The sequence below is a fragment of the Medicago truncatula genome, chromosome 8 (genome assembly GCF_003473485.1).
Source record: "Medicago truncatula cultivar Jemalong A17 chromosome 8, MtrunA17r5.0-ANR, whole genome shotgun sequence".
Taxonomy (NCBI): domain Eukaryota; kingdom Viridiplantae; phylum Streptophyta; class Magnoliopsida; order Fabales; family Fabaceae; genus Medicago; species Medicago truncatula.
The window spans coordinates 28,771,994-28,790,570 of record NC_053049.1 but is presented as its reverse complement, the minus strand read 5'-3'; the positions used below and the strand labels follow the sequence as shown (position 1 = coordinate 28,790,570).

Here is an 18,577-nt window from a genome sequence, read left to right as displayed (position 1 = left end):
CTTTGATATCACCTATTCTTAATAGTAATCCAGCCTAACTGTAGCTATTTTGTTATGTATTGTTGTTAAAAATATTTATTGTTCAAGGAAATTCACAGCATGAGAAAGTGGTGTGTTAGTTTGATTTATTTGATGGTTATAATTTTTTGGTTTTCTGGATTGGAATTAGATGTTATGCCCAATCACTTATATGTTTGTTAAAATGTACGTCGATTTCTCCAAAATTTCATTATTGTGCTACAAAACCGTACTGTTGTTGGGATGCCTGAAACAATGTGAATTAAGCTGTATGTTAGTTCTGATCTGATATATTTTTGCAAAAAGAAAAGAGCTGCAATTCTAGACAATTTTTCATACTAATATGGATTCACTTTTATATTATGTAATCATAGAAAATTGGAATTGTGTCGACTACTTCAATTAGTGTGAGTGTAGGTATTGAAGCTAATGGTCCCTTGGGCTTTTAGGTACATCCTTGAGGTAATTTAACATAAACCTACTTTTGATTTATATATACACATTGAACTATTTGATACAGAGATGTTAAGCTTCTGAAACAATCAGTTCTCAGAAAATGTCACGGTATCTTAACTATGTTGAGCCTTTTTGTTCAATAATGTCTTATTTATGACTTCTGTATCTTCTAATTGAATATTGTTGAGACTTGACTTCAAATTTGTGGTCTGGAAGAACAGAGAAATCGTGACACGAATTTGGCATCGTGACATGATTTTGTGATGCCGTGAGCTGGTTTGCAGGGTGCCAAATCGTGACACAATCTTGGGAAATCGTGACACAATTTTCAAACTTGCTCGTTAAGTTTCCATGATAAGGACTGGTCGTACCTTGTGACGTACGTTCCAATAGTGTCACGACCTGGAAATCGTGACACGATTTTATCAGTGGAAGGCTAGTATTTAAGTGTTCTTGTGCAGATTTTGGAGAAGAGCTTAGAGAGAGAAACTTGGATTACAAAGGGGGGAACTCTAGGGTTGAATGTCTTTGTAGAGAGAATCTCTTGAGTTGGGAAAAACATTGTAAACACCTTGGGTAGTGAGATTTCACCATTGGAAGGATCTAAAGCTTCCTCTTGTGTCTTCTCTTTTAGGGTTCATATTGTGAGAGTGGGGAACACAAATGGGTAGAAACTAGGACTTGTTCTTGTGTAAGCTTGCAAGCTATTTTTCTTGTAACACTTTCATCATAGTGGATTGGAGAGCTGCTCTCTCCCCCAGATTAGGCCATATTGGCTGAACTGGGTCAACAATCTTTTTGGTGTGTTTGTTCTTCCTTTCTTGCTTATCTTGGTTGCTTTGTATTTGCTTGTGGTGTTGCTCTACACTAGACTAGGGCTGTTTTTGTTGTTGTTGCTTGGAGACACTTTACACATAGATTACCACTTCCTTTTGCTCCACACATCTTTGTTTACATTGGTGTGAGTTTTATCCGAATTCACAACAAATATATTGCACTTTTTTGACACATGATGTCACACCAATTACAGGCTTTTTGACAAGCCTTTGTTATGAATCATAATTGCATGTCTATTATATTTAACTCGCTAATTCACCAAGTTGATGAATAATATTTTTTTTTTCTTTTTTAGTACTAAGAGCATGAGGGAAGATGGAGAATTTGAAGTAATAAAGAAGCCAATTTTGAAGCCATCCCTTCGTCACCAGGTCCATATTGAAGCATATGGAGAAGGAAATGAGACAAGGTTGACAGGAAGGCATGAGAGTGCGAGCATCAACACATTTTCTTGGGTATATTTTCAAAATTTTGAATAATTATTCTTGTTAAACACAGTACTCAAACATGAACACGAAGTATATCTTTATGTGTGAAACATTATTGTAAAATTGAATGTGCAAGGAGTGGCTAACTGTGGATGCTCAATCTGTGTGGTAAGAGACACTGAGAAGAACGGCAAAGGTGAATTATGCCAGTGCTAACATTTAGCTTTATTTTCCACTTTTTTCTATTAATACCAAGGCCGATTTAGTGCTAAAATCTATAAGTATACCATATATACGCAGATGTTAGTTGGTGGTTATTTTTATTTTCAGGGATATTCTCAACCTGCTGACAAAAAATCTGTTAAGTATTATCATGGACATGTTGTTTACCTTTCCGACTGTCTTGATTGTAGGTTAATTTGAAGGTGGGCGTGCTGCTTCGGACATGGATCCATATGTGGTAACAGCATTACTGGCAGAGAGAACAGTATTGTGGAAACCAACTCTAGAGGTTGAAGCACCAGGAATCTCAGAAACTCGCATTGAAGGTCTAAACCTATTAATTAATTGCATTTTAGATGGAGTCAGCACTGTTGCAGTCTGTGAGGAGTTGGAAAGGTCTTTAAATTTCCTTTTAGATTATTAATGTTGTGAAGATCTTGTTGTCTGGACAAATGAGGCTGCCTTGCCTAGTTATTGTTTATGAGACGAATGCGCATTCTATATCAGAAGATATTTCGTTGGTTGTGTTTCCATATGGTATGGACAGAATTGCATTCATGTTTTGCTTGGTTATATACTTATGATTTACTTTTATTTTTCTATAGGTGGCTTTCAAATTTTCACCTTGGAATGTTTGTTCGGGCTGTGAGTAAAGCTTAATTGGAAAAAACTTGACTACCTTCAAACCATGTTAAGTTTTTTTAAAAAAAAAAAAAATCATAGAAAAACATGGAATCATACATTAAACAAGGTGGGGAGAGATTCCTGCTAAAAAAGGTTGGCGAAGATTCACTACCCCTTCATGGGTTTGCCTTATTTAGTTTATTTGATTATAAGGAGTGATGCTAAAGTCACACTTTTGAACACACACCTTTGAACACATCCAAACATTAGAAAACAATTAGAACCTTGGTTCCACATTCTTAGAAGTATGTCACCTTATTATGAACATGTTTGAAATGATGGTGGTTTTGTCGGTGCTTCTAAGAATATGATATCCACTAATATTAAGCAATCAAATTTTTTCAGTTTGTTCGTGAACCATAAAGCTTTGGTGAGCTGCTGCTGTATTAGTTTTTGATGGATCTTGATGAACTGTGATCCAACAACTAACTACTAATTGAAACATAAGATAGAATCATCAGGTGGGCAGGTTATTAACTTTTTATAATGGAGCAGACTTGTGTACATTGCCGTTGGCACAATTCAAATGACTCTTCATTCTCAATTACTGTCATTTTAAGGTATATGAGGATGTATCGATTGTACGTGTTTTAGGCAGTTTTATTAGAAATCAGTCCAGAGCAGAATAAACCATGTCTTGAAACTGTGTATGAGTATATTTCGAAAATCGCTACTTATTTCATGTTTTCCTATGGAATAAGAGAATTTCAAATGACTGTTTGAGTGATGGCTATGTTGTTATGGATACATGTTAGATTGCTTTTGGTTTAGGGCTCAAGGCTATCAATGTCAGAGTTCTTATAACAGATCATTAAGGAAACGTTAGCAACAGTAGATACTAGATAGTGATACAATTTTGTAGCTGGTATATTTGAATAGTTTGTTTTGACTTCTTGGCAAAAAATGTGCTTTGAAAAAATTCTGAAACAACATAATCCCTTAACAACTAGCATCTTCATTGAGATGGTTCATGCTTCCTCTGAGATACATAGGCGTATCTGCATCAGAAATCGTGCTTACCCTTTCACTGTCATTGAGATTTATCACAGTCTAGTTTTTGATGAGGTAAGAACTAAGAATAATTTCACATTACTATGTCATATGTGGTTAGGTAAGAGAATTGGTAGCAATTATGATTTATTCTTTAGGAGAATAAGATAAAATAACATAATGTAATGTACAGCTGCATGATTTCAAGTGGCTCATTAAGTCAAACCTATCTTGATTAGACTTGTTCCATTGTTACCTGCTGTGAAATATGCTAAGTCAACTGCTCTAACATCTTATTCAAATTTTAATATTTTGAATAAAAAATTCCATTTATAAAACTTACAAGTGTGTATGTACAATAACAGAAAATCAGAAGAATACAACTAAGTTCTGGTTAATGGTGTAATATTTCAACAATGATAAACATATAAATAAAACAAACAAATAATGAATTTAAAATCATAGTTGTCTTCCACATTACTACTTCTATACTATCAACGGGGAAGCACAGTCTTTAGTCGTAGTCGTAGGTCATCCAAAAACTCTCAGTCTGTTTGGATTAACAACTTAATTAGCCGCTTATAGCATAAGTGTTTATCATATAAGTGATGGCATATAAACTATAAGCGGATAACCAAAAAGCAAATAAAGTCAAACTGTTTTCATATAAAGTACAAGTTGTTTTCGTAAGTTATCCTGTATAGCTTATGAAAATAAGCTGAAAACAACTTATAGACATGTTATAGGCCGTTTCTGTAGGTTCCTTCAAATAGTTCATAGGTGTTTGTGGCAGTAAATAACCTCAAATAAGCCAATCCGAAGAGGTCCCAAGGCTTTGATCCAAACAACAAAACTCTAGCAATAGTTGAATCACTTTGGCCATTTCTAGAGTTATATGACATTGTATGTTCCAACAACATTTTTTGAAAATCTCAGGACTTATTTGTTCTGATACCTCTTAGGATTCTTCTTCTGCATGTCAAGTGCAATTTCAATGCAAACCTGATCAACCATTCCCAAGAAATCCTTAACTATACCAAATAGTTGAAGATTATTTTCTTCTTTCTCTTTTGAACCCCCACATTCATAATACTGTTTTGTTTTACTAAGAATCTGCAACACACTTGTTTCTTTTTCCCTCACTAGTTTCAATTCTTCCGCAGCATTTCCAATAAAATGGTTCATTTCTTTCACAAAATTTCCTCTCTCACCATTCTCACACTGTGAAACAAGTTCTTGAATCTCAATTAGCTTAACAGATAGTGCTGAAATTGAACCAATTAAACTATTATAATCCATATTTGCTGCTTTTTTAACATTGGAAAATTCAGAACTTATTCCTCCTACAATTGATAGTCCTAACATTTTGTATTCCCTTTCTTTTCTTTCATCTGAAACAACATTTGTTTCTAAGTTGCCATACATGTTGCTGCTTCTGTTTTGACTGATATTTCGGGTTAGGCTGCTATTCCGGTTAAGAACGGCACGTTTTCCTTCAGATTGGACTACTTCTTCAACTACAAAGTGAAGTAATGTGGTTTTTCCATTGTTGCTTTTGACATCATTGAGTTTCCTTAGTGAATTCAAGTTAAACGCTTGAGCATTACCTCTAGAAGTTCCATCATTCATTCGATTCCCGGCCTTCAGAACTGCTTCTAGAAGCTTCAAAAAAAGCCCTTGACTTCTAAGTTCTTTACATCCCAATTCAATGATTTGCAAAGAATCGTTGATTTCCATAACCTCTGAGTCATAGTTCACCCTGAATAGCATCGCATTCAAGCGCTTAAAAGCCGAAGGAACGGCTTTAAGGATGTAATATAAAAATGATTCTGCTGCAGCAAGTTTTGCTGGATCTTCTTTATAATCAAGGACAAGAGATTTCTCTTCTTCTGTTGGTGAAAGTCTAGAAAGCTTTTCAAGTGTATCTGCATTTAGGCCTTTTCCATCAATGAGTGCATCAAGAATTTCGCCTCGTGGGACGGCTAGTGATTTCAACACAATAGCAATGTTCTGTGATTTTCTAGGATCAAGAAGGAAAATATTTGTTGAGGCATCATTGCTTGGAGTTGTTGAATGAGTCTTTTGCTGAGGTGATTTTCGGTTTGTTGCAACATAACCAAAGAGAGCTTCCATAAGATCTTGATCAACCCTAAAGAAATGAATTTAGAAACACAAGTTCAATTCCCGATGAAGAAGAAAATTACTAAAATAATAACTAAATTTATTTAACAACATTCAACATATTAGGGTTTTACCTGAACGAACCGCGATCGACTTTGTCCCAAACCATGGAATGATCAGCAGCATTAGTGTTCACTTTATCCCAATGCAAAGGCTTCAATTTCACTTGATCATTGTTGGATTCTTGCATCATGCCTTTCCCTGAAGAGTTTCTTTGATTGCTTTGAGGAATAGCTTTTGATGATGAAGTCAAAATACTTGTCTTCATTGGAGGAGGTGGTGGTGGTGCCTGACTCTTCCTAGCTGGTATTGGAGGAGGTGCAGGTGGTGCTGCAGCTGCTGAAATTGATGGTAGAATGGATGGTTGAGATTGAAAGCCTTGTTTCTGAACACCATCATTTGTGGATGGTTGAGATTGAATTCTTGGAATTCTATATAGATCATCCTCTTCTTGAAATATGTGTGAAGCTGAAGATTTTCCTCTAAGAAGAGGTATTTCTTGAATGGACTTAGATTTTTTCACTTGATTTTCTTCATGACTATCTTCTCCAACTTCTTTGTTTTTAGGACTATTCAACACATTTTTATAAAGATCCTTGTTGGAATTCTTCTCTTCAAGTTTTCTCCAATAAATCACATCTAAACCATCTTCATCAACAATTAATCCTCTCACATTTCCGTCAATTCTTTCAAAAACATTCCCTTTAGGCACAACAACTTGTTGCCTATCTCCATCAGAAGCAATGTTATTTATCTCTCCTGATCTCTTTCTTTTTCTTAAACACCTTTTAGCTAAAATAAAGATCAAACCACAAATAACTATAGTGATGGCTGCAGTTGCAGCCACAAACTTTGCTATCTTACCACCATTTGATGAACTACTTTTCGATACCGCAATTGGTCCTTGAGGTGGTAGTGAGGGTGGTTGTGCCTTTGGTGGTTGATTTGTTGGTGGTGATGAGGGTGAAGTTTGATTTGGATAAAAAGTTTCTATGTTTTGTGGAGAATTGTTTTGGCAATAACATGTTTGTAATGAAAAAATATGAAAAACAAGACAGAAAAGAATGATCATACTATTGAAAGCCATAGAAGAAATGAGGAAAAATATAATGTTTTATGTTTTTTTGTGTTCATTGATTGATTTGATCATAACTGCAAGTTTTGTGTTTGTCTTTATTATGTTATTGTTTTTGTTTTGGTGACAGTTTCAAAAGAGTTGAAGCAGTTAATTGTTGTTGGCCTTCCATGAAATTGAATAAATTATTTGGTACTTTTAATTAATATGAAAAGTTGGTGTTTGTTAGAGTCATAAAATGGACATGTTCTGCAACTGGGTTTGAAAGTGATAGATATGTTTACTTAGTCAAACATAAAGTGAATCCACACATGTGAAATGGTGCTTTCATGATTCTATTGTCTTTTTCTTAAACTTGTATGTTATTGTCTATGTCAATATTCATTTTTCTTTTTTGGTCCTAAATTTTTTCCTGTGAATTATTTTAGTTTAGCTTAATTGCAATTTCGATTCTCATATTTTTTTATCGCTCGCGGAATTAATCTTCCCTTTTTTGAAATCCATTTTTTTGGTCCTCTCACAATTGAATTTATAATTGACAGTGTCACTCACAATTTTGAATTTAAAAACTTGAGTGAGAGACCAATTCCGTGAGAGTAAAAATAGGATACCAAGTCATATGAGCTTACAAACCTTTTGTTGGCCTTACCAATCAAACTCTCGTGGTTTCTATCAAACAAATTCAACTAGTTTATTATATCTTATCAATTTTTTTTCTCAATTTTACATTTTCAATCTTTATTGAAAAAATAAATATTAACTTTTTTACACAAAATAAATAAATAATTAAATATACATTTTTATGTCATTTCATATTTGTAAGCTACTTCAGCTAGCTTATAAATCATCAACTATAAGTTTATTCGTTTTTTTTTTAACCAAAGAGAAAAAGGGCTTAAGCCCTATGGTATATGTTTGCAGTTCTCGTACTAGTCAATCATACAATAATTAATTTAACATAAATAGAAAATTATATATACTAAAGTTTTTATAAAAAAAAAAAAAAAGTTTATTATAGAGATTAAAACAAAACAAAGATTACATCAAAATAATATTATTTTTTTGAAATTATAAAAAAATGGATATATTATATACACTAAAAAAAAATATTAAAGGTGTTTATTTTTTTATTGCCAAAAACGTGTGCAGCTCAGTCTTCTAATTTCTGACTTTAGTTGTTGTCTGCAACAACTCCTCTTAAACTATAAGATTCTAAAGAATTAAAATAAGAAGAAAGGTAACCGATTCCATTATAAAGAATTAGTTGTGACTTAGTAGTCTTGATGGGGTCCATCCCGAATATTCAATGTTGAGAAATTGTAAAGTGGCTCACCAAATTGGCTTTTAGTTGAAACATTATAATAGCCTAACTAAAAGCCATTACCACATTTCATTTTAGTTTACAATAAAGGAACCCTTAGTAATCCCCGTGAGCTTAACTCAGTTGGTAGGGATATTGCATTTTATATGCCGGAGCCGGGGTTCGAACCCCGAACACTCCACTTCTCCACAAAAAAAAAAAAAAAAGGAACCCTTGGTATACCAAGCAGCAGTGCCCTTGGCAAACATGATCTAATTAAATGAAGCAATCTAATGAAATGGAATGACATTTGTGAGCGAAATTTCAATATGTCCTATGATTAGATATGATGCTAAGATATCTGGTGCAAAATATCTTTCTAGTATAATGCTTTTGGAACATTAATGCAAAAGCTATGTTTTCATGATTTGATATTGTCAATGAGTGTGTACTTCAATTTTCTGAATGCACATTTTCTAAGCAGATTTGGAAGCATGTCCTACATTAGTGCTTCCTTAACAATACTGTTTTATACTGCAATGAGTTCAATTAAATTAACGTATATGAAGTACAACAATGAGATTATAAGCTCACGAAAATAATCCAGATACATCACCATTAACACTTGCAAAATCGCTATGTGTCATTCATTTTTATCACTTGTATTAGAAAAATAATAGAGAGAAACAGAGAGAGGAAGGCCTGAGTGGCCATAGGAGGGCTAGGGAGCTTGATTCCAAATTTTTTGATGCTTTGTCAACATTCATCAACCTTCTCTTGTTAGTTATGCTCTCCATGGGTAACTGAACTTACTTTTATATTGGGATTAGATGTAAATATCTAGGATTCTATGTATTACTCTTAATCTGACTAATTGCATATGATTTATGCATTCAATATAATCTTAGGTTTAAATCTGTTCTTAATGCTTTTGCCGATGATGTATTGTTCCACAGATGATATTTTAATTTAGTTTGAGTAGTGACATGCCTGATTATCTAAGGGACGTGGTTTAAATCATGTATAGGTGCTATCACTTTAGGAATGGCTACAATTGTAACAAATTTTCTTACTTCGCACGTGCGTATGATTTCTCAAATTGATTGCAAGAGGTTTAACACTGTTATGTCCAATGTTTAGTTTGATCAAAGCTCCAACCAAATAAGACTAATTTCTTGATGATTAACATTGACAACATTTGTCAAGAAGTTTAAAAATTAACCCATTATTAAGTAATTTCCATGTCATCATATCGAATAAAACAATAAATATTAATAGGAACTCTGAACTCACTGTCTCTAAGCAGGCAGATAGGTATGTGATGCCAGGCAATGCATCAATTCCACACTGCAAAGGGTTAACATGTGTTTTCAAGATATAATACAACTGATACTTAGCAACCATATTATTATAGTCTGCAACATCGAATAAACAGAGTGACTCATTCATTCAACTAAATATAAAGAGTTTTTAGAAAGGAAAAAAAAAATATATCATTGACATAACTTCATAAGCTTCATACTTGATTTGTCTTCCGATTAATTTATTGCATAGAAAAAACGAGGAACGAGTTTACAGTTTTCAGATTAAGATAGTAGCACTCACCGCACATTTTTGTAAGCACAAACTGAATTAGCCCGTATCCTTCAACTGGGATTGTGATGTTAACTTCATATGGGGGGTGTCACGGGCTACCTTACCTGGAAAAGCTTGAAAAATGAAAGTTCTACAAAGACAACTCTGCAATGCATGACATTAACGCTTCTTAAATAAGTGGTACCCTACATCTCCAATCAACAATCAACGTTGTGGGTAACAAAGTTGTCGGAGGCATCCCACTAGCAGCGGATCCAGACATTTTAACTCCCAAGCCTTTATTTGGATGAACCTAATTAGCAGCAATCAACGATGATCATGTTCCAACTACATAGAATTTGAGAAATGCCAATAACAGTTACCCCAAGGGGTTTGTTTGGGAGGGGTCTTAGGGAGGAAGGGAAAGAGTTATGATCAACTCTTCCATTGTTTGGGACTCTGTTCTCAATAGCGGTCGCGCCGCCCGCTATAGCGGAGCATATCGGAAAAAATCAGCCCACCGTTCCTAGCCGCGGTGGAGTATGTCGTATGTGAATAGCGGTCAAAGCGGCCTGCTATTTAGCAGTGCGGCGCAGAGTCAATGCTGCCAAAGTGGTCGCTACACACACACCTCACGGAAAAACGGTTTTGCCCATTACTTTAAACCGTTTTAAGGGCTGTTTTGTAATTTTTGAAACGTTAACTTCATGAATTTTAAGTAATGTTTAAGGTAGTTTAGTATTTCTTTTTGAACAATATGGTGTTTTAGTATTAAATATATTAGTTTTCGTGTCACAAAATAGCGCCCGCTATGCGCCCCGCTCCCGCGCCACACCAATTCTTGGGGTGGCCGTGCCGCATTTCCGCTTTGACAAGAGAGGTTTGGGATGATTTTCAAACAATGGGAAGGGTTTGGTGAATTTTTCTAAGCCCTTCCTTCCCAATCAAAGCTTGAGACTACACCAATTATAAAAGTACCTTCAAAATAGGTTTTTGAACCAAGGATGAGAGTGAAGCAACTGCACTAGTAAACAGGACTACTTGAGTCTGTGTTGTCTGAAAGCTGTAAAAGCAAACACAAGCACACATTATTTGTAACAGCTATATTTGAAGCACAAATACATACTACAACAAATAAAATAAAAATGTCAGTAATTAATTATAACATGCAGCTGTGACAGCAGCAACCCTGACCTAAAATCACGATGAGGTCTACAAAACAAAATTGAGTCACGCCATTGTAAACCTACAATTTCATAAAAATAAAAATTTGGTATGATAAAATTATTGGAAAAGAACTCAATTTCGATCCTTGAAAGAAATCAAAAATTAACTTGGTCCTCAAAAGAATATATACATCAAATTGGATCATGAACATCAAAATAATCAAGAAGTTCTTGCAAAAAAAAAAAAAAAAGTCTAGAAGTTTATTTCCTGGGGCTAATTTTTTTTTGATCAAATAATAAAAACTAAAAGCCAGGAAGGGCCTGAATCCATATACAGATTACATGGAGGAATATCTCTGATAAGGTAAACCTATACCATCCCTATGTAACAAAGGCAAAATAAATGTGGGGGATCCGTCCACCATTGTGAGTGTAAACTATGACCATGCTTAACTTACTCATTGGCCAGAGTTACACTCCCTATGGATGTGTGTGGAACGACAAGAAAAAGTCTCGGTAAGGCTATACAATTGCGCCATCTAACTCTCAAAGTCCAAGGAACTGCAATGTGTTGAGAGAAAGCTTTCACCACCATAAGTGAGTCCGTTTCAATCCATATGTCCGACCAATTCAGCTCCACAGCTTTCTCAATTGCAAACATAGCGGTGCACAGCTCAGCTACAAACGCAGAGGAATGCCCAATATTCAGGACAAAACCTGCCAAAAAAGTTCCCTCCCAGTCACGAACAGCCACACCAATAGCACCACAAGAAGGAGAACCCAAAGTGGAGCCATCCACATTAATTTTCCGACAGCCCCTGTGAGGAAGGATCCAGAAAACCGAAGAGGAAGAAATCTGCCTACTGGGACGAGGGGCCAGCTGGAAAAGCGCACCTATACGTAAGTCAAAACTGGAAGTGTTTCTTGCTCCAAACATCATAGCAGTGCTACACTTTACCTCAGTCGTAACTGTACCAATAAGCTGATACATTTAGGACTCTTTATCACTGAAGTACCTGCGGTTTCGCTCAATCCAAATCTGCCATATAACATGGGAGACTGCAGAGATCAGAACCTGATGAGTAAATCTGCTACCCTTATCAAAGCAACTGGACAGCAGATTCACGCCACTAGAATTGTCCAAATGTTGGGCCACATCTTTCAACCAACTCCACAACATCCCTGTTTCCGGGCAGTTCAGGAAGATATGATCAGAGGACTCCAATTGGCCTTTACAGAAGCAGCACCTAGAAACAATCACGCACCCTCTCTTCAAAGGCAGATCAAAAGCTCATCATTTCCGACCTATTGTGGACATAATCAAAGTCAAATTGGCTGTTTGGAAAGGCTTGCTGTTATCTATAATGGGGAGAGTACAACTTGTCAATTCTGTGATAAATAGTATGCTGCTGTACTCATTTCATGTTTATCCTTGGCCTGCTAATCTTTTGAAGCAGTTAACCAAGATGATAAAGACCTTTATTTGGAGCGGTGATATCACTCAGGCAAAAATTTGTACGGTGGCTTGGAGGGATTTATGTAAACCAAATGAGGAAGGAGGTCTATCTGTGAAGGACCCAAGGCTGGTCAATTCATCCTCCCTGCTGCAGCTTTGTTGGTCTTTAGTCACTTCTGACGAGCAATGGACACAAATGTGTAGAACCCGGTACTTAAAGAATGGAAAGCCTATCACCTACAATAGAGCGTCTTCATTTTGGTCGGGAATGATAGTCCATCTCAGAATGAATGCTGAGCAATCCTCATGGTCAATAGGTAATGGGAACACTGTCAACTTCTGGACAGACAAATGGTTAGAACAATCTATTGTGGAATCTCTTAATATCCCTCTGCACATGCACCCTGCCCTTAACATGAAGGTAGCAGATTACATTCTGGATGGTAATTGGAATATCCCCATGTATCTGATACAAAAGTCTAAAGAGTTAGCAAAGCAAATTCTCACGGTTACCCTCTCTATTGATGATTCCCATGATAGGCTGAATTGGAGGGCCTCTGTTGATGGAAAACTTACTAGCAAAATTGCGCCTATAACACCTTGCGCATCTTTGGTCCTAAGGTGAGGTGGTGTAAGTTAGTTTGGAACAATTTCGTCCCTCCTCTAGGTCTTTCATTTTCTGGAGATTAGCTAACAACAAGATGCCGACTGATGAGAATCTTACGAAAAGGGGCTGTAAGATTGTGTCAATTTTCTGTTTCTGTCATCAACATGAAGAAAAATCCACTCATATATTCTTCAGCTGCCCAGAAACGCAGAAGCTTTGGCAGAGGTTGTGTACTGGGATTGACCAAGGCCCGGACTGCTCCGGTGGCTGAATGTGATTGACAGTTGTGTTGGTAATTGAAGCAAACAGGTTCAGCAGGTGTTGATAGCAGCAGTTCTGCACATTATCTGGAGGACTTGGATAGAACGTAATGATAGATATTTCAATAATAATGCGCATTCGATGGAACATCTGTTTCGGAGTGTTATTGTGGAAGTAGGCTGTAGCTTCAACATAATTCAAGCTTCTAAATCTGCTATGCTGGATGCCAAATTATCACATCTGTTTGACCTATATCTGAGCTGGCATTTATAAAGGAAAAATTGGATACTAACATAAACTTGCAAATGACAATGAAGAATTGGGTTGGCTAGAAACTTGTATTCACGTGCTCTTGGATCACATCTCAATGTTGCAAATATAAATTGCGGCGACTGCAATCGTAGCGCTTCGATACAGGTACGATGCATTGCATGTAACTGTTGAGACATTGAAGTTTTAGATCTACATCAGTGCCAAAATACATGTCATAAACCCGCAACATAATAGCAGGCCAAATGAAACTTCACATACAAGCAATATGGTCGACATTTTCTACCTGGTGTAATATTTCATGTTAGGTAGTTTTTACCAACTGCAATGCCACTGTTCTCACCTTTCCCATCTTCAGTTTGATCTTCATATTCACATCCTCGACAATTTGTCAGTCACAAGTAACCTTAAACAACCTTTTGTTTATTACTCAGCTGCCACTTGGCTGAGTTCTTTATATTTATTTTCCACTTGTTTCTTCTCTCTCAGACAGCTGTTGTGTCATGCTAGATTTATATATATGTATGTCTTTATTTCTTTAGGTACTTGTACAACAACTAAGCAAACTCATTCTAAAAATAGATGAGATGTCAAAAGAAATAATTGTTCCTTATTGCTTAATGTGGAATTTATGATATGTAATTTTACTGATAATGTACCAGTACAGAAGTAGTTGGAAATAAGAGCTACGCGGAGAAGACAACAAAGCACTCCAAGCAGTCGACCCAGAGGTGTGGTTCTTGTCTATGGTGTCAATCAGGGCACCGATCGTTTGGAGAATAGCAATCGGATAATAACAATCCTAAAATCCCAAATGGATGAAACGAAATCATTTGATAAAATAAAGTAGTTATTTTGTTCTGTCGTGGATACTTATAGGGTGCATGTCGAGTTTGATGGTACTGTTTAGAGTAAATAATGTGCTTCCCATTCTTCCACACGGGATATCGTGGCCAGCTCTAAATAACTTTCACTGTGCCGTTGATTTGTTACCTTATTTCGTTGGTTTGGTCACTCCTTCCAATGCTTCAATTCAGTGGAAAGGAGCTTGTTTCTATGAAAATAGAGGGATGTGTAATGAACTCTCTTTGGGTGGTGACATTCTCTATCTCAGGGTATTTTCCCCTTCTTTCAGTCCTTAATTTATAGAACCGGGATTGGTTTTTTGTAATTTTGTTGAATTGAGAGCATTCCAACCTCAGTGAGATTAGGATAGTGGATGTTTATAAACTAACTTCTGTCTTAATTCCCAAACAATGTGGGACTTTTGTGTTGTGTCAGAATAGAGAGTGAAATGAGTTGAATGGATGTACACTTTCAATCTAAAACAATTTTACACGTTATCCAATGAGAAGCCACCATTTTTTTCATGTCACACTGTCAATTTCAAAATAACTATAAAAGTGGGGTGATGCAGTAAAGTAGTGGATTCTCATTGGATGTCAATGAAAAATTGTCTTGCGCCGACAATGCGTACTATTTAATTCCGAGTAAAAACTATAAATTTATCTCTTCTAAAGTGCGCATATAATATTAACCATTGGTTTGGGAATTAAGACAGAAGTTAGTTTATAAACATCCATGATTTGTTATGCATGCGCATATAATATTAACCATTGGTTTGTTTATCAACGGTTGGTATTACTCGTTTTACTCTTTAAATTTAGTCCATAGAACCAGTCCATTATAGTTATACCATTGTGAAGTGTGTGTATTTTGTCTACTTGAGAGAAAACATTACCTAATTGCTCATTAGAAATAAAATGAAAAGTACGTGCTATTTTAGGATACTTTTTTGGGATTTTAGTTTCATTGGAGACTATCATATAAGAGTGTTGTCTGTTTTTGCAACGCCCTACATGACTACATGGGAATACTACTTCTCTTCATGAGAACACTCCTTAAATTTTGACTCTTGGGGAGCCTTCAGAGTTGAAATATGCATTTACTTTTTAGTTATTTATTTTTTCTCTATTATATTTTGTTTATATCTTATTGCTGCAAGCCGATTTTGAAGTTATGTTTCTAATTTTTGTTATTCTTATTGAGTTGAACAGATTAAGGAGCATAAAATTTATGTGTTTCTCATGCCGTCAGGGATGCTGGGAACCCTTCTTTCTCAGATCGATGCCGTGCCTTTATTTTCTGACACTGCATGGGGTCACAAAGTCAACCTCGATTTCCTAAATAAGCACATGGGGGCTACACGCAGCCAGCCATGGCGGGCAACTACTGACCCTGCAGATGTTCATTCAGGAGACTTCTTAGCTGTGTCAAAGATCTGTGGTAGGTGGGGAGGTTTTGAGACACTAGAAAAGTTGGTGACTGCTGATCATGCTGCAGTTTGCTTGAAGGATGAAATGGGAAGTTTATGGGTTGGCGAATCAGGACATGAGAATGAAAAGGTATAAAACATGATCGATGTAATGCATGTTGAATAGGAATGTTATCTTTGCATAGTAGGTGCTTAGGGCGGTGGCTCTTTTAGTTTTAGTTTAGGACTTGCTTGTTGCAAGAGGTTATAATGGCGCTATAGCGTAGAGGAATTTGAATAAATCACTATTGTTCTGTGATACGCTGTTTAGTACAAAGTGTTGTCCAATAGCAGCAATCTGTGGTTGAAAACATTGAACTTACATACTCTGTAACAAAACATAAGCAAAAGGGATCTAAATTTTTTGGTCTAACTTTTGGACCAAATACATTTGACTTTTTGGATCACGTTTGCTTATATTTTGCCACAGATAGAGTGATTCTCAATTTTGTATAGAAATTTTAGGTCTTGTGAAAAATACTCAAGTTTGTCACCCTTTTAGATCTGGCTTTTGTGAATTCTATGTTCTTGAGTGTATATGACATGTTGGTTTGAATAAGTTTCTTGAAAGTTTATTTGTTGCTCTTTTTTATAGTTGCTCTTCCGAACCGGGATAGGTTACACGCGCGTCATGTTCAGTGTCCGATTCATTGTTCTCTGTGTGACGCATTCGAGGAGTCTGAATGGCATATCTTTTTTGACTGTCCTACTAGTGTTGTGTGCTGGTATGAAGCAGGTCTGTCCCATATAGTGCAGAATCGTTGTATGCGCTTCACTCTAACAGGAGGGGTTTTGATGGATACTTGTGCGCGCGGGACAGGAGAGGTTGTAGGTAGGGCACTGATGGTAATCTGGGGAATTTGGCAGAATCGGAATAATTGTGTCTGGAACCAAGCTATGTCCAGCGTATCTCAGATTGTTGCGGGTGCACTGGTGCTGTTAGCGGAATGGAAGTCAGTGAAACAGATAAAACAGAACGTTGCTGTCAGTGTGAGCAATGTTGATATTTAGCCGATTGTGACAGGTACGAAGGTAACTTGTAATGTTGATGCCAGTTTTTTCCGGGACTGCAATCACATTGGTTTTGGGGCTCGTATAAGAGGTGTAGGTGGTGTTTTTGTGAAGGAATTGTCTGGTTTGGTGTGCAATGAGATGGCTGCAGGTTCATGAAGGGGAAGTGCTTGCTATGTTGAAGACAATAGAATGGCTGCAGAAACTCGAAATTTCAAGTGTGACCCTATTTTTTTGACTCCGAGATATGCTCGAGTTGAAGACCTATCTGAATTTAACCGTATTAGGCGTTGTTTAGAATTGCAATGTAACTTTGAGGTGAAGTTTATACGGAGGCAAGCGAATTTGTTAGCTCATAGTTTAGCTAGGGTTGCCAATTCTTATGCTAGCCATCAAGTTCATAATGTTCCTCCTTGTATTTCATCGTTATTTAATAATGAAATGTGTTAAGTTTGTTTCCTTAAAAAATGTTAGTATTATTTTTTTTGGTTGTCTAGTATATGAAGCTCATAATTATAACCAATACGGTTAGCTGGCCTAGTGACATGCTGTTGAATTATTTATATTTTTGTGTAGAGTAAAGTCGTTGAAAACCTTATATTTATCACCTTTAAATATGATGGCCTTTATAGTCACTTGCTTAGGTTTTCTGCAGAAAGTCACCACGCAATATCAGCTCCGTTAATTAAGACAAAATATATCGAATTGAACAATGCAGACAAAGTAACTCAACACTTTAGTTAGAGTGTTTCAACTTAAATGATGATCTCTACCAAGTATAAGATAATATTATAATAATGTTATATTGTGACTGCATTGTTTGTGTCTCTTATTATTTGATTCACTCTAGCAGAAATTTATGGGTGAATGAGGAAAATTGAGAATAAAGAGTGATGATAAACAAAACCTTCCATTTAAAACTAGTTATCCAGGCTGCATTAGCAAACAAAATTTTGATTTGGGTGCTTTGAAATTCGAACAAATACTTTTCAAGTGGACAAGAGAAGGGGCTTCCAATGTCCCATCTTAGTTTTGATCATTCTTATTGTAATTCCTATACTCGGTTTGTCGTTGTCTCTATTGTAAGCGATTTTCTTGTCATGTATTATTAATAAAAGAAGTATATTCAGTATATTAATTTAATTCCTAACCAGTTCTATCAACTTGCTGGCAGTTTGGGAGGGATTCATGCGTATAAAAAAGCACAACGTACTGAGGGAGAGACAAATTGCAAGTTGGAATTTAGTTAGAATTTTGGGAAAGACTAGGTCGCATTTCTTTGTGGTTGCCCCTAGTCAGATAACTGCGTCGTTTGGGTTGCCTTCATTGTAGTCTCCAACTTCTTCATTGTGTTGGCTTTCTGGGGTGGATTTTAATCCCACATCCCTTAGAGATATGGTCTGTGTAATGTTTATAAAGAATTTGGAATGTCATCACTGAAGCCTCCAAAGCTACCAATGGTAAATTTATGCAGAACAGTAGCATTGCCAAACTATATCTTCTCCCGTATCAAAGTTCCATTGGATTTTAAATTGAGCACATCATTTTTTTTTTAATCGGCCTTCTCCCGTATCAAAGTTCCATTGGATTTTAAATTGAGCACATCATTTTTTTTTTAATCGGCAAATTTTATTATGCTAAGCCAGTGACAGAAATACTAAGCCTGCAAAGGGAACAAAACAAATACAAATGCCAAAGAGGCACACCCCTGGAACTGGAAGAGCAA

The 18,577-nt window shown here is 36.1% G+C and overlaps 1 protein-coding gene and 1 pseudogene across 1 annotated transcript; one reads left to right on the top strand and one right to left on the bottom strand.

Moving 5' to 3' along the window:
* The first annotated feature begins 1,613 nt into the window (after positions 1 to 1,613).
* On the top strand, positions 1,614 to 2,621 carry LOC112417224 (glutamine synthetase leaf isozyme, chloroplastic-like; annotated as a pseudogene).
* Positions 2,622 to 4,004: 1,383 nt separating this feature from the next.
* LOC11410700 (formin-like protein 4) lies at positions 4,005 to 7,072 on the bottom strand. Its single transcript, XM_003628583.4, has 2 exons — positions 5,891 to 7,072; positions 4,005 to 5,784 (listed from the first exon to the last, which is right to left on the bottom strand). Exons 1-2 carry the CDS (start codon positions 6,901 to 6,903, stop codon positions 4,575 to 4,577), a joined length of 2,223 nt encoding a protein of 740 aa, XP_003628631.2. The 5' UTR covers positions 6,904 to 7,072; the 3' UTR covers positions 4,005 to 4,574.
* Positions 7,073 to 18,577: the final 11,505 nt, after the last annotated feature.